The sequence below is a fragment of the Odocoileus virginianus genome, chromosome 2, assembly GCF_023699985.2.
Source record: "Odocoileus virginianus isolate 20LAN1187 ecotype Illinois chromosome 2, Ovbor_1.2, whole genome shotgun sequence".
Lineage (NCBI taxonomy): Eukaryota > Metazoa > Chordata > Mammalia > Artiodactyla > Cervidae > Odocoileus > Odocoileus virginianus.
In genome coordinates this window covers 21158435-21174654 of record NC_069675.1, presented here as the reverse complement: position 1 = coordinate 21174654, position 16220 = coordinate 21158435, and the positions used below count along the sequence as shown (strand labels likewise).

General features: G+C 42.4%; 1 protein-coding gene across 5 annotated transcripts in view; it reads right to left on the bottom strand.

Moving 5' to 3' along the window:
- Positions 1 to 7718: 7718 nt before the first annotated feature.
- The window catches only part of TMEM178A (transmembrane protein 178A), a 116117-nt gene continuing 107615 nt past the window's right edge, over positions 7719 to 16220 (bottom strand). For all 5 annotated transcript variants that reach the window (XM_020913688.2, XM_020913702.2, XM_020913731.2 and 2 more), the window contains one exon: positions 7719 to 8688. In XM_020913688.2, the coding sequence (XP_020769347.1) occupies positions 8447 to 8688 (242 nt within the window). In that variant the 3' untranslated portion in view covers positions 7719 to 8446. The remainder of the gene's footprint in view (positions 8689 to 16220) is intronic.

Here is a 16220-nt window from a genome sequence, read left to right as displayed (position 1 = left end):
GTTTGAGCAAGCTCTGGGAGTTGGTGATGGACAGGGAAGCCTGGCATGCTGCAGTCCATCGGGTTGCAAAGAGTTGGACATGACTGAGCAACTGAACTGAATTGAATGTTTGTAAGGAACATGGCCTGGAACAGTCCCTAAGAAAACTCAATCCATCCCTTCAGCATCTCATCAATGTCAAGAGACAGAACTGGAGAGGACTTAAAAATCAGAGCTGACTTTTCCACTTCTCATTTATATCTAACATTTACAAGAATGAAGGAGACCTGGAAATTGACAGGAATAAAACTCCAGCACCAGCCTCTTAAATTCAAGTGCTTTGAAAATGGGAAGTGTTTTTCTTTGAGCACCCAAGAGAGTCCAGAACTAACAAACCAGGGCTTAGGGAGAGATGAGAAAACCTCAACAATTGATGCAGCTGTCTGGGTCCCTTTTGCAGCCCAGTGCTTAACAGCTTCCACCGGTGTGGTGAGCTATGATGTGTTTCATGTTTGGGGAATGAGTTTGAAGCCCACTGATGCCACAGCCAGTGAAGTTAGGTTCCAGCATGGCCCAATTCCTGAAGCAAGTATTGAGGTCTCATCACGGTCAACTTGACAGGCAAAGCCAGGAGGATAAAAATAAATGGTGTTTTATAATTCAAGAACTAAACATCCAGAGCCTGACATCTATGATTTTTGAGGGATCTCTTGTGTTCTGGGAGCACTGTCAGTGGGGTCCCAGGCCCTCCTTGCCAGGATCTAGTGGAGCCTTCATGAAACCCCGCTCCAGCAAAGCTTCCATGCACTTTCCAGAATTCCCAGAGGATGTCATTCCACATCTACGCAGTATTGAGGGGATTTACCTCTAGGGGCCTGTGTAGATTTAGAATGTTTCCTAAACAGCTTGAGAGTACAGTTCTCTATACTCACAACCCACGCTCTCAAAGTGGTGGCATCATCCAAGACTTGGCCATCCAGAACGAGCAGATGATGGGGTAGTGGTCTGTGCATTTGGTGAATGTCAGTAATGCCAGCCCTCAGACATGATGGAGACTTAATGAAAGCAGGCCAATAGTCTGTCAGGTAGAATTTAAGCTAGGGGCGGCGAGGGCATGACATCTGCCTTCCCCATTCACTTACAATCACTACAGCCTTTCCTCTCTTGCTGGACTACTGTAATCTTCCCAATCACCAGTAATTGATCAAGTTCACACTCAGACTGAATCCTATTTGCCAACACTGGTATAAGCAGCTTCTGGAGAACAACTATAAACCAAAGAGGACGCGGCTAGCTATTGGATCAATTAGAGAGAAGGCACGTTGCAGTCACTAGAACACATTGTCAACTATAGCTTTTCAATCCTGGGCTCCACTCAGTTAAGGATTCATCTTAACCCAGGTGCCATCCTAGGTGACACTGTGTTTGCCATAAAACTTTGCATTGTTTTCTTTTTTCAAATTACTATATGCCTTTTTTATATAAGAGCCATCATTTCCTTAGTAAATAACCTATTTTCTTGCGCTCCAAAATTGCTGTGGATGGTGACTGCAGCCACAAAATTAAAAGATGCTTGCTCCTTGGAAGAAAGGCTATGACAATCCTAGACAGTGTATTAAAAAGCAGAGACATCACTTTGCCGACAAAGGCTCATAATAGTCTAAGCTATGGTTTTTCCAGTAGTCATGTACTGATGTGTGAGTTGGACCATGAAGAAGGCTGAGTGCCAAAGAATTGAGCTTTTGAACTGTGGTGCTAGAGAAGACTCTTCAGAGTCCTTTGGACAGTAAGGAGATCAAACCAGTCAATCCTAAAGGAAATCAACCCTGAATATTCATTGGAAGCACTGAAGCTGAAGCTCCAATATTTTGGCCACCTGAAGTGAAGAACTGACTCACTGGAAAAGACCCTGATGTTGGGAAAGATTGAGGGGAAGAGGAGAAGGGGATAACAGAGGATGAGATGGTTGGATGGCATCACTGACTCAATGGACATAGTTTGAGCAAACTCCGGGAGATAGTGAAGGATGGGGAAGCCTGGTGTGCTGCAGTTCATGGAGTCACAAAGAGTCAGACACAACTTAGCAACTGAACAACCAAAAATAACTTAGTTGTCATCCTTGATAATGGCCCCTCTTTCCCCCCTCTCCATCTACCTTACCAGCATGCCTTGGCAATTCCATCTATAAAGTATACCTCCCCACTTCCATCTTCCTCATCATATTCGTACCCACCATCACATCTCCAGGACTCCAGCAACAACAACAACCCCCCTTCTCAATGGGCTTCTCCACTTCGAGTCTTGCCTCCTTCCAATCCATTCTCCATCCAGCAACAACACTGACATTGTAAAACAGAAATCAGATCCCATTGTTGTCCTTCATTAAAGACTTTCATTGCTTTTCAAGGCCAGAATAAAACCTAGTCTCCTTATGGTGACCAGGAAGGCCCTGCCCATCTTGGAAGTCTCACCTACACCACTGCCCCTTGCTCTCACTCTTCCAGTCAATGGTCTTCCCTCATTTCTCGTCTGCAGACAGACCCTGACAAAAGTCCATGTGCAGCCCAAGGCCTGGCACATAGCAGACAGTATTCTACAGTACAGTACATGCTGACAGAGGGAAAAATAGGAAATAAGACAGAAAAGTGTCTTATTTTATAGCCAACCAATTTGTTTTCCTCTTACAGACGCTATAAGAAGACATATTCTATTAGGTTTTAGAACAATTAGAAACCTTGCTTTTGAAGGATGGCAAAATATAGGTTGTATATAAAGAGGAAATATACTGGATAGCCATGTTCCCAGTATGCAGTGGGGTGACCTGAGCATCTTCAGGCATTTGTGGTTGTGCTACAGCAAGGAGAACTTCCGGTCAAATGACAGGGCCCCAGGGAAATGCAAATAATGCAATTTAAAAGGGTTCTTGGTCCATATAGCTATTTACATTCAAAGGAAATCATTTTTGAAGCATTCCTTTCAGAATTCCAATTAGAAATTTGAAACGTATCAGCGCATAAGTGGAAAAACTTTAAAATGAGGTGTAGAACCATACTGAGGTTACTAATGCAATACCGTTTGAACCATCAAATAAATGTCCCATGGTACTTAGTTCATAACACATTTCAAGTTATATCTGGGCTAGTTTAGGTTAATAGTCCTTTTAATTATTCTAATGAGACTTCCTTGCTTGCCAAGCTATACTCTCATTCCATTTAGCCTATTATACTACTGTTTATTTTTTATGGGTTCCCTAAAATTGGTGCTAACAGAGTCAATTCTGTCCAGGGAAGAGGGGAGTTTGTTTTTATGACTGAACTCATACATTTATTCCACAAAGGTTTATAAGCACCTGTTGAGTTCCAGAGCTAAACACTGGAGACAAAACTCAAACAAGACACAGTTTACACCTTGCAAGAGTCTATCATCCAGTTAGGCTGGGAAGTCTTCAAGAGGCAAACTCATCCCCCCCCCCCCCCCAAAATTAATAATGTACTTTTCAGGTTACTGAGGATAGATTCAAATAAGAATGATGTGAAGTGAAGTACACAGCCAATGAAAACATAATTCAAAAGAAACTTACTTAAAAACTGGATTGAATTACTTTAATCCTGGATTTATGGAATCATGTGGGGCCTGAAGGGACTTCCTAGATGGTGCTAGTGGTAAAGAATCCACCAGCCAATGCAGGAGATCCAAGAGATACAGGCTTGATTCCTGGGTCGGGAGGATCCCCTGGAGGAGAAAACAGCAACCCACTCCAGTATTCTCATCTAGAGAATCCCATAGACAGAGGAACGTGGCAAGTTACAGTATATAGTGTTGAAGTTACAATATACAGTATAAGAGTTGTGTGTGACTGAAGTGACTTAGCATGCACATGGGGCTTAAAAGGGTAACAGATTTTTTATTTGTACTTTAGTGCATTTTACTAGAAAAAGCTTCACAGGGGCAATAATTTTGGTCTGTTTTGCTTCATTGGTGCTCCCCAAGTGCCTAGAAAACCACTTAGAATTCAACAAATATTTGAAGTATACCAGGACTCTTGCTTATTAAGGGTCCATGGTGCTTCAAAGAAGGGGGGGATAGGGTTTCCTCTGAGTGGGCAGCAATCTTCTAACATTGCAAATAAACCAAAAATGATACTGATAAAGGGAGGGGCCCATGGGGCCTATGATTATCTCATCAAGGCTTTGGGTAGAGCTCTCTTTTTTGGTAAATGTTATCTATATATGGCAGATGGACTTGAATCTTAGTCTACAATCTCAGGTGTTCTATAAATTTATTTACATTTTATTCAAAGCCCTTCCTTGCAGGTTTAGGGGGTATTTACCCTCAGTCATTACTGGGGACACACACAAACTGTACCAACATCCCCAGACCTTCCAAGGGTCAGACTGGCCACCACGGAGAAGTCCATTATTCCAAGGATTGGTCCCTCCCAGCCCGTTGATTCTGTTGCTCTGAAACCATGGTTGGGGCATGAGAGCCATTGTACTAAGGGCCCCAGTATTTCTGGACACCCACACAGCCATCCTTCCCAAAGTCCTGATAACCTCAAGAAATTCATGTGCTTCTGCTTAGTCACTCAGTTGTGTCCGACTCTTTGTGACCCTCTGGGCTATATTCCGCCAGGCTCCTCCATCCGTGGGAATTTTCAGGCAAGAATACTGGAGCGGGTTGCCATTTCCTCCTCCAGGGGATCTTCCCGACCCTGGGATCAAACCTGGTCTTCTGCACTGCAGGTGATTTCTTTCACCGAGCCATTGGTGAAATCCTTCCAAGAAATGTCACAGACCCAGCTAATCACAGGCCTGCCACCCTTTTCTCTCTCCAGTCTCCGGGATGCCCTTGAGCACTTCTCGCCCACAAAGTCAGTCCTCTGGCCTGTCCTCCCTTCTGGACTTCTGCATCCCCTCTTCAAGGAGATCAGCTACCTCTGCTTTCTGGTCTGCAAAAACACCCGAGGCAAAGAAAAAAATACACACACACACACACACACACACACACACACACGTAGCCTAGCTACAGGCATGCAACTCCAAGTGGGAGAGAGAGAACATGAGAACAACAAATTATCTCAATTAATTCTTCTGCCCATGCAGTACTGTGTGGCCATTTCAATCACTCCTCATTTGCAAGACAATTAAGAAAATACCTCTATGAGAAGCCTAAGGACTGGAAGCCAAATGCCCGTCTTTGGCAACATTTACTCACACTCTGAGACAGTAAATAGAAAGCAAGAAACCTTGCTCTGAGCTCACTTTGACTGAAAGGCAGGGAAGCTCTGTTCTTGCCAACACACGTTTGAATCGTAAGTGTACTCCCCTGGCTTCTGGGCAGATCTTTCTAGTATGTGAACCCTTCAACCTTCTGTCACTCTGAGGCTCTCTTCCACTCACACCTCAAGCCCCTGGGAAGCTTCTCAGAAACTTCAAAAATCACTTACTCAGACGCTGCTCTGGTGGTTGGAATATAAATGCTCAAGAGTCCTGACATCTTCTATGGAGCTCTTTAAAGAAAACTTCAAAGAAACAGCTCTCCAGCTTTGAAAATTTCCCACATAAGTAATAAATGAAAATAATTGTCCCTTTCTATACATCTCTGATCTCATCCAGAGGGATGGGTTTATTAAATGGGCCTAAGAGATTGTCGGGGAATATAGCCATGGGCCACAGCAAGATCCTATGAGGTCACCGGGATCATCTAATCTCTTCTGAAAGGCTCACATGACAATATGTGGACACCATCACTTGGAAATCAAGTTTGATTTTTGGGCAGGGGTAGGTAGATTATCACTGTCCTTTTACAATCACCAAATCAGGTTTTATCATGAAGAGAGAAAAATTTTTTTATAAAATTAAAATCTGAAACACTGCTGTATTTCTGGTGTAACATCTTTTCTCTTTTATAGACCATCTTTCTCACATGTTGTGTGTAGAATACCAGATAATGCCAAAGTTAAAAGGAAAAGATAGAAGTTAGCTAGCAAACCCACCCTTCCATTTAGGGCTTCCCAGGTGGCACAGTGGTAAAGAATCTGCCTGCCAATGCAGAAGACACAGGAGATGCTGGCTCAATCCCTAGTTTGGGATGATCCCCAGGGGGAGGAAATGGCGACCTGCTCCAGCACTCGTTGGGAAAACCGCATGGACAGAGGAGCCTGGCGGGCTATAGTCCATGGTGTCATAAAGAGTCGGACACAGCTTAGGAACTGAACATACACACTCTTCCATTTAAAAGATAAGGAAATGCCATGGAAGACTTTTAATTTTGTCCTATACCCACACATTTAAAAAGAAAAAAAATGGAGCAAATGCTCTGAGTCTGCCCTTCAGCTTCATTATCAGTAAAATGGAATAAAAGTACCTACCTGGATGATCAGGCCACTCAAGATAGTTCTTCTCTTGCTCTCAGCACTATCCTCTGCTTGATCCATCCCTGCTTTACCTACACCCTGCTACTGCTGCTGCTAAGTCACTTCAGTCGTGTCCGACTCTGTGCGACCCCATAGATGGCAGCCTACCAGGCTCCCCTGTCCCTGGGATTCTCCAGACAAGAACACTGGAGTGGGTTGCCATTTCCTTCTCCAATGCATGAAAGTGAAAAGTGAAAGTGAAGTTGCTCAGTCATGTCTGACTCTTAGCGACACCATGGACCGCAGCCCACCAGGCTCCTCCGTCCATGGGATTTTCCAGGCGAGAGTACTGGAGTGGGGTGCCATTGCCTTCTCCGTACCTACACCCTACTCAAGGGAATATGCTTGCCCCCTGCCCCTTAGGCCAGAATGGCTCCACTTGCTAGTTTATTAAAGGAAAACATACACCCTCATGACAGTTGTTAACCTGCGGGGTGGGGGCTATGAGGGAACGTGGCTCAGCTTCTTGTTTCCCTGGTAACTAATGAGCCAACCTGACATCAATCCCCTTAGAAATGGTAGCCTCCTTCTCCCCCAGGTAGCGAAGACCACTGCCATAGCCTGCCTGCCATCTACTGAGGGGTATTGCTCTAGGACCTTTTTGCTTCAAGTGTGTTAAGATTTCATGTCCAATAAACTGTTGATGTCTCTCTGTCACTGTCTCTGGGCTCTTTCTTCCATCTTGAAGCTGGTCATCCACAAGGCTTGTAGGGTGCTGCCTAACACTACCTGATAGAACTTTTGAGAGCATTTGAATGCAATTATACCTGGAAAAAACATAGTCCAGTTATTGGCACACAGTACGTGCTAAATAAATGTTAGCTATTAAGGAGATAACCATAGCTCTGACCCAGTACAGTGACTCTATCGCAGCTGCACGTCATACCTGAGGTGTTTCTTTTCCAAAAATATTCAAGCTGCAGACATTCTATGGTAATTGGTCTGGGATAGGACCCAGTTTAGGTACAAGTGAAGATGATTAAGAAGGTGATTCTGATGTGCAGCCAAGGTTAAAACCCATTGGCTTAGGAGGTCCAAGGATAAGGCCAGAAACTAAATTCTTATCACTGGCTAAATACCAGGCAGACGCAAACAGAGAGGAAGAGGGAGAGAAGAAAACTCAAAATACTTCAGTAAGGTTTTAAAAGAAGCTTGAAAAATGATATCTTTTGTAAATAGCATGTGTGTGGGAGCCACAAAGGATAAATAAAAATGACCAACCTCACTGAAATGAAACAAGTCTGTTAAAAACAAGAGTTCTCACCTGTCCAAATGGCTAGGGAGACCTACTGCCATGGCTGAAAGACAGAAAAACACACCCAGATTAACAAGGAGGCAGTCATTTAATGCAGAGATCTGGTTAACATAAAGGGACAGGTTGAACAACAGATAGGACTTCAAACAATACTGCATAGTATTACAGGGTAACTCTTCCACGGTTGGTCTGTTTCTCTTATGATTTTGATTCCAGTACAAAGATGGAGAAGAGACTTCAATTAAAAATAAATAAGGCAACAGAAGAATCTTCCTGTGACAAAAAACATCAACGAATAATGCACAAATATTTGGAGCTGACACAAGACACCATTAGGACAAGTTTCGAAGGTGCGGCATTAAAATTTAACAAGCATGGTACAACAACAAGAAAATTATATTCGCTTTGTTGTGAATCCTTTTGCAAATAGAAATGACTCTCGGGTAATTGTTATATACAAACTTTCTGAAATAAGTAGCAATCGTACAAATTTTTCCATTGCAGTTTCCTCTCTTTCTAAACTGAGAAATGTTCCATGGCACTGTTCCCTACTCCTCACAGTCAAAGCATAAATAGTCATTAAAGCACTTGAATCCACAGTAGTCTTGTCCTTAGAAAAGTATGGAGGTTTTGCATGATTTGATATCAGTCATCCACAAGGGGCTGGCAGGCAACAGACTGGAATGTCAAAGACGGTGTTTGTGCTTGGGATCCTGACTCAAACTCCGCTCCGTCCCCTTCAAGAGTCGTCCGCACTGTGGACGGGCCCACCAAGGAGTGAACTTGAGTGTGGACAGTCATACCGTGGAGTCCCTGCCAGACTTTAGATGTACAATCTTGGTCCGGCTGATAAATGGGTAAGCAATGCAGAGACCTCCAGCTGCCACAATAAAGCCTAAACTGCACCAGGCACAAAAGATAGACCAGCTGTAGCCGTGTTCCACATCATCAGGCAGGCTATAAATTAGCTTCGGGAGCCGGTTCAAATCATAGGAGATGCTGGCAGCGTAAGTGCAGAGGGAAATGGTGCAAAATATTCCTATAAATAATACAAAGAGAGCAGAGTGATCTGTTACAGTTTTGCCGGCTACAGGCAAATGCCAGACAGGCCTTTGTGAACATCAGATCAACAGATGAGATGATGAGTCCAAATTAATAAAAGAGCCACAATTCTTTCACTTGAATTACTTCATTCAACAAACACTGGCAAAACCTTTATGTGCCAGACTGTATGCTAGGTTCTGGAGACACAGGAGTGAAAAAGACAGATAGGGGAAAACTCTGGTAACTTGAATTATTCAGAATTATCTAAATTACACAGTATGTATATATGAATTTTCTTACTCTTAAAAACTTAGAAATTTTGATTATTTTTAAGGAAAAAATCTTCTATAATCACTCAACCCTAATACAAACAATTTTAATTTCCTTTTTATTATTTTTATTTATTTTTGGCTGCACTGGATTTTCTTTGCTGTGTGCAAGCAAGCTTTCTCTCACTGCAGTGAGCAAGGGCTACTCCCTAGTTGTGGTGCTCGGGCTATAGGGTGCCAGATTGGTAGATGTGCTGCTCAGGTTTAGTGGCTCCAAGGAATGTGGGATCTTCCTGGACCAGGGATTGAACCTGTGTCCCCTGCATTGGCAAGCAGATTCTTAACCACTGGACCATCAGGAAAGTCCCAAGTCTCATTTCCCTTTGTTCTATACCTAAGTTGATGCATTTTTAGAGAGCTGCAATCATACCAAGTCTTTCTTTTTCAATTAACATTATCCTTGAAATTTATCTGGTTGTCTGTGAATAATATCTTAAATTAATTTTTACAAGTTTCTTTTAAGGCACAGAGCTTGGCACGTTCGAGGGCCTCAAAAATCTTTTTTTTTTTTTTAATGAATGGATAAAAAAAATTTTAAATAATGTAAATTAAATCCGAGAAGCTGGAGTTGATGTAAAATAGGTGACATCATATATAGGAAATCTATAATTCAACCACTCAGAATGCAGGTAATTTGGGTGGCCTAAGGAAAATGAACAATTTAACTTCTTCATGTCAACATGTTATATACAATTGTCCTTTCAGAACACTAAAATCAGCATTCTGATAAAAATGCTGCAAAAGCCCAAAAGACAGGATTCTTAGTACTCAAGGATGTAGATGCTTCTATTTCACCACAGTGGACCCCCCAAGGACACTCCTTTTCGGTAGGCATGGGATTGCAACAAGGCAGTTGCTGAGCTGAAGGTGGGTAATAAATACAAAAACCCTGTCAAGTATCAGAATGTTTCGTTCTGTTCTGAGTCCTACACATCTCTTTTTAGTATTTTGGTTTATCCCCGTGTACAAAGGAGGTTATATCCATTTGCTGGAAAATTGCTTTGGTAACCTTAGGGATCTGCAGCATCTCCATAGGATTTGGAGACAGGTTTGGAACTGTAAAGAGAGGGTGAAAAGTAACAGATCCCCACATCCCTTTTTAATAGAGCTTTGGGGATCAGAAACACCAGAAGAAAACAAACTCAGAACAGGCACCAACTGGGAGGAAACAAAGATCGCCTTAATGCCTCCTTTTTCCCCCTAATGACATTTTTAAGTGCTAGGATGTGCCTGCACTTAAATCGCATAAGGACACACTGCCTGAATCCTTTTCCAAATGTGCACTTAGAAATGTTTTAAATTAAAAGGACACTTGATCTGAGGTGATTTGATATCTCCTACTCTTGGCATAATTCTATTTTTAGACTCTAAAGCGATTATGTTTTATAAAATCTTGTTTTCTGACTTCTTGCTCCAAATTATTATGGTAAACACATTGCTTTTTGAGTTCACTAAAGAAAGATCATGATGGAAATAAGTCTTTCATAAAGGACTGGTCCAATTAAAAACAGAATACTATTCTGCTTTTTTTCAAACCATATAAAGAGCAAATGTTCTTGCATCTACATGAATGTTTTCACTGGCAGCAAAACAAAGACAATGTTTTATATGTAACAAGGTCCGTCTAATGAGTGCTGGTAATAAGACAATAGGCAGAAGAATTTGATCTCTAGAGTATCAACAGGTAAAATGTTAAAAATAGAACAGTAACCTTCTCACAGGAGAACAAACTCTAATCTGCATTTATCTGTCTGCACACAGCTGAGTGCTGAAAGTGAAGCTTTTTACGAGTAACATATTTTTAATGACCTCAGAAAGTATGAGTTCAAATTGACTCTTAAGCATCCTTTGATGTCCAAATGCACAGGGCTGGGATGAAGGTAATATGTATTCTGGTCCCCAGCTCTACTACTAATCACTGTGTGACCTTGAAATTACCTAACCTCTCTGAGTTTCATCTAGGAAAAAAAATGGGGGCTTGGTTCCTGAAGTCCCTGGCTGTGTCAATTTTCAGGGCTCTATTATTCCACAATATAGCATAGAGCCAGGCCATTTCCCAAATCCTAGTGAATCTCGTACTCAATATTATACAGCTAAATAAAAAATTGAATGAGTCATAAATTTTTCTTTCTGCACGTACTCCTTTTGATTTTATACTAAACTTCGATTTTATTAGCATCTCTCCCCTGCCATCACCCAAAACTGCTTTGAGTGAAATGAACTTTTTTCCCCTGGGTTTCTCCTCATTTTATTATATAAACAATGATCGTACAACAATTAGAAATAATACACATAATACAATATAGTGATGGGTTTTGTCATAAATTGAAATGAATCAGCCACGGGTGTACATGTGTCCCCCACCCCCCATCCTGAACCCCCTCCCACCTCCCTCCTCCCATCCCATCCCTCTGGGTTGTCCCAGTGCACCAGCTTTAAGAGCCCTGCTTCATGCATCGAAACTTGGGCTGGTCATCTATTGAGTGAAATTAATTTTAGCATAACAACACCAGCTCATACTGAATAGAAAAAGATTATAACCTGAGGATTTAAACTCTCTCTGCCCTGAGTGTCATGCCCAGGGGACTTTGTTTGTGCTTACCTCATGAACACCGTGAATGATATCACTAATACAAGGTTTTTTGTTGTTTTTTTTTTTTTCACCAAGTTGCCAGAGAGCTGAAACTCCCCTAAAAGGTACATTTGTACCCACGCCCCACACCCAGGAGCAAAAACTGGCAAATTCATGGCATGCTTTTTGGCTACTGACCTCACCCTTGGATCCATCTTGCCTCGCAGACTTGATTGCTCCTTTGTCTTATTTGTATTCCTTATTTTTATTTACCTTATCTTGAAATATACACATTTCTGTGCCACTTAAGTTCTTTCTGGAATAGGGCATCACCAAACCTTGATGAAACCTGCTTTATTTCCTTCTGCCTTTACTCTCTCAGCTGAGATGGGGCAGAGGAGACTCCATGAGCCCATAAATATGCCTGGTGTCTGCTCCTCCCCCTCCCCACAACTGTCCCCAGAGGCTGCTCTTCTGGGGACATTTTTTTCTCCCTCCAAGATGCTCTTGAAGTGGTTCTGAGTGAGAGAAAAGTAAAGACGAGCCAAAGAGCATATCTAGGAATTTCCCCTTTCTGGACCCTCACAGCTCTAAAGAAGTTTTGCACATACATAGCTGCCATAGTTCTTCTTCATGGGCTGGGCAATATTATACAGCTTAAGAAGAACTCTTAAGAAGAGGAAAGAAAAACCCTTCTAACTTCAAAGATATTAAGGAAAAGTGTTTAAAGGATGAAAACATCTTGGGTGTAGCTAGATTAGTAGTCTTGGTCAGTTTTGACCCTGTTGAATTCTATTTTAGTTCCCTACACATGTCTTATAGTCTTCATGTGTGTTAGTTGCCTGGGCTGCCTTAAGAAAGCAGCAGCAGACTGGATGGCTAAAACAACAGAAATTTACTTTATCACAGTTCTGGAGGCTATAAGTCTGAGATCAAGGTCCTAGAAGGGTGAGTTTCTTGCAAGGCCTCTCTCCTTGGCTTAAAGCTGGGGGTCTTCTCCCTGTGCCTTCACATATCCTTCCCCAGGTAACTATTTGTGTCCAAATTCCTTCTTTTTTATAAGGACACCAGTCACCTTGGGTTAGGGCCCACCCTAATGACCTCATTTAGATTTAATTACCTCTTTAAAGACCTTGCCTCTAAATACACTCACACTCTGAGGTTCTAGGAGTTAGAACTTCAACACGAATGGGAGGGGAGCCACATAATCTAGCTGATAACATTGTGTGCATGTGTTCAATGTATGAAGTACATTTCTACCCCTTTTAGAGGCCTAAGCAAAACTTTACTATTTTAAGAGTTATTTACTCAGTTTGATCCCTGGAGAAGGGATCCGCTGGAGAAGGGAAAGGCTACCCATTCCAGTATTCTGGCCTGGAGAATTGCATGGACTGTATGGTCCATGGTGCCTCAAAGAGTCGGACAGGATTGAGCGACTTTCACTTTCTTTCTCTTTCACTCAGTTGCTCAAGAGTTATTTATAAGTGGAATTCTCTGGAGGTCCAGTGGTTAGGACTCTGCACTCCCACTGCCAAGGACACAGATGATCCCTGGTCAGGGAACTAAATTCCCACAAGCTGTGTGGTGTAGCCCAAAAATAAAAAAGAATTATTTGTAAGCCCCTCCTAGGTTCCAGACCCAGTTCTGATTATCATCAGAGGTAGCTGAGTTGAATGAGTTCTTGATGGTCACAGCCATCCTTTTCTTGACACTGACATGATCATGAACTCCAAATGTTCTTCCCATTCACTTCCAAGCACGCATCTCAGGGAAAAGGAGTAGATACCCCTCCCTACCCCAGACTTCCTGTAAGTTTCACACGGGGCCTAATAGCACTGAGGACATGGGAGTCAGCAAAACCTGCTGAACAGAACTGAGTTCTGCAAAGCAGTGAGTTCAACACACCTAAGAACCAATTCATCCCTAACTGCCCTCTGTAAGATTTACCTTGGAGAAGGAAATGGCAACCCACTCCAGTATTCTTGCCTGGAGAAGTCGCATGGACAGAGCAGCCTAGAGGGTCACAGTCCATGGGGTCACAAAGAGTTGGACACAACTGAAGGGACTTTTAGCGTGCGAGATTTATCTAGATAGCAAGTTATTTCAGATAATTTTGCTTTTTTGTCAGTAGCAACTTATTTAATGCAAGATATGGGATGAGGACATGGAAAGATAAGGTACCAGCCTTGCATTTCAAAGTTCTAAATCAAATGATCCTTCTTAAAAATCTGCGAGGAGAGAGGTAACCTCTCCTCCCTCTTCTCTTAGACTTTTCCTTCCTTTTCCCCTCTCTCCTGACCAACCAGGAGCTCCCTGGGGCAACCACCACTGATAATCTTCAGCCCAGCTGGTGGTGCCAAGGGAAAGGAATTTATAAGTCCCAAGCCTCTGTCCTGGCTATTGCTGGTAGCATCCTCAAAAGGGTGAATAATTACTGGTTCTGAAGAGCCCTGTAAGCAGTTACTTTTCTTATAAAATATTAAAAGGTTTTCTGCCAAAATTCTTAATTAGAAGATACGGTGATATCACAGAATTACAAGACTGGAAGGGATAGTTTCGGATTGGGAAAGCAGTGAATGTATGCTGCATCCCAGATCATCAACCTAATTTCCTTCCCTAAACTCTTCTCAGTGCCTGTGGCCAGCCAGTACAGAGTAATTAGGGTAACTGGGCCCACTCTTCTGACCATCCTCCTTTGATGTGCTTGAAAGGCAGAAGAGAGAAGAAGTTGCTTCATCCTGGTTAGCCTGATTGATAAATAACGTAGCTGCAACACCCAAAGGCATAAACATTGATTTTTTTTTTTTTTTCACTCCTTCAAAAGATGGCCTGCCATCATTCTGGTCTCTGCAATTCCACACACACAAAGAAAATGCCTCACGCTACTTTCACACATATTACTCAAAAAGCCATTGCTAAGTTGCCTTAACTAAATGACTGGGCAGGACTAAGAGAGACAGATGACACGTCTTGAAAAAATCAAATACATGATCCACAGTCTGCAACTATTAAACCCAGAAAGCATCCAATCTTCTTCTCAGAGATTGCAGCAATGTCACTGACCAGCAAATCTTGGTCTGATGTGACACGGGCTATTGATAGTCCTTATTGATCCTGCCTGGTGTGAATATTCATATGTTTGGCTGCAGAAATGTTAATGTATTTGATTTTAGACCCTGCCTAGGGTGTTAGATAATACAGAATACTTGCGCTGTATTACCTTTCTAAAAATATTTTTAAAAATATTTTTTAAATCCTGAATTCCAAAGTGCACCTGGCCCCAAGAGTTTCAGATATAGCATTAAGAACCTATAGTTTTAGGTAATAATCAATGGATACCCTAGATAAGTCAATACACCTACAGAGGAGGCCTTTAAAAAAAAAAAAAATTGAATGTATTGAAGCAAAACAATGGCTTGCCTAACGTGGGTGGTGCCCCTCCTGGCGCTTGGCTGGGGTGGCCTGGACTGTTTCTTCTTTCTCTGCTTCCCAAAAGCCCTGTACTGTTAGCGGTGGTCACTCCTGGCCCAGCCTATGAAGGGGAATGGAGGCCCCAAAATATCTGCATTGAATAAATTAACTTTTGAAGATATTTATATGTCTGACAAATGATAATCACCATTCTATCACAATGGTGATCTAATGAAAGCATCATTTGAAGCTGATGCACATACTCGCTAGCAGTGCCCGAAGACAGTGCTGTCTGGTCAAGGGCAGCCCTCGCCCTGGATCATTGGTCTGTATTTCCTTAGTCCTCTGCACACGCCTCGGTGGCAGGGTGTGCAGCCTCAGAGGACATGGGGTCAGAAGGCTCCATCTGCGGCCCTGTGCCCCGGCCCAGCTGAAGGACTGCCTGAGAGCCCCCGGGGAACTAGGACCAGACGTGACAGTCACAGCCCTGCTGCTCCACATGTGGGTAATCAAGAGCTGTCTGTATGCAGCACGGCAGAAGGAGAGATTGTTTCCAAGTTTCCATTTTAACATCTCAAACTGTCACATCACTGATGATCTTCATTGAAGGTTTGACTAATAAATTCAGGTAGAGTGAAGATGCCAGAGCCTTAGAAGAGGCTAAGATTAGCATCAGAAATCAGTGGGAGTGACGCTGACTAGGACTGCCGAAGACATTTCTGCTTAATTAAAATCAATTCTTTTAACCCTTATTTGCTCTCATCTCCTGCAGCTACATGCAAAGGTCCTATAGCTAATTTAGCTCATGCACTGGATTAACACAGCTATCTCAGTGTTTACAAGGAAATGGAAAGGTATTATTTGTAGTGGCAAAAAGGAAACAAACCTCCCTAAATCCGATAGTACAGCACAGCAAATCCCCTCCATGGAAGAAAATGCAGCTATTAAAATGGATTAAAAACTGAACACAGAACAATATAGGGACATGGGGGATGGATTTGGTATAATGTTCAGTGGAAGCCTAGAAAACAAAATACTTCCCAAATGATGAAGGTTGCAAACATTTTTCTTCTTTTTTTCTTTAAACTTTTTTTCTGAAATAACTGTAGACTCAAATGCAGTTGAAAGAAGTAACATGGTGAGTAGGATGGGGGATGAGTGGGAGGGAGACTCAAGAAACAGGAGATATATGTACACTTACAACTGATCCATGTT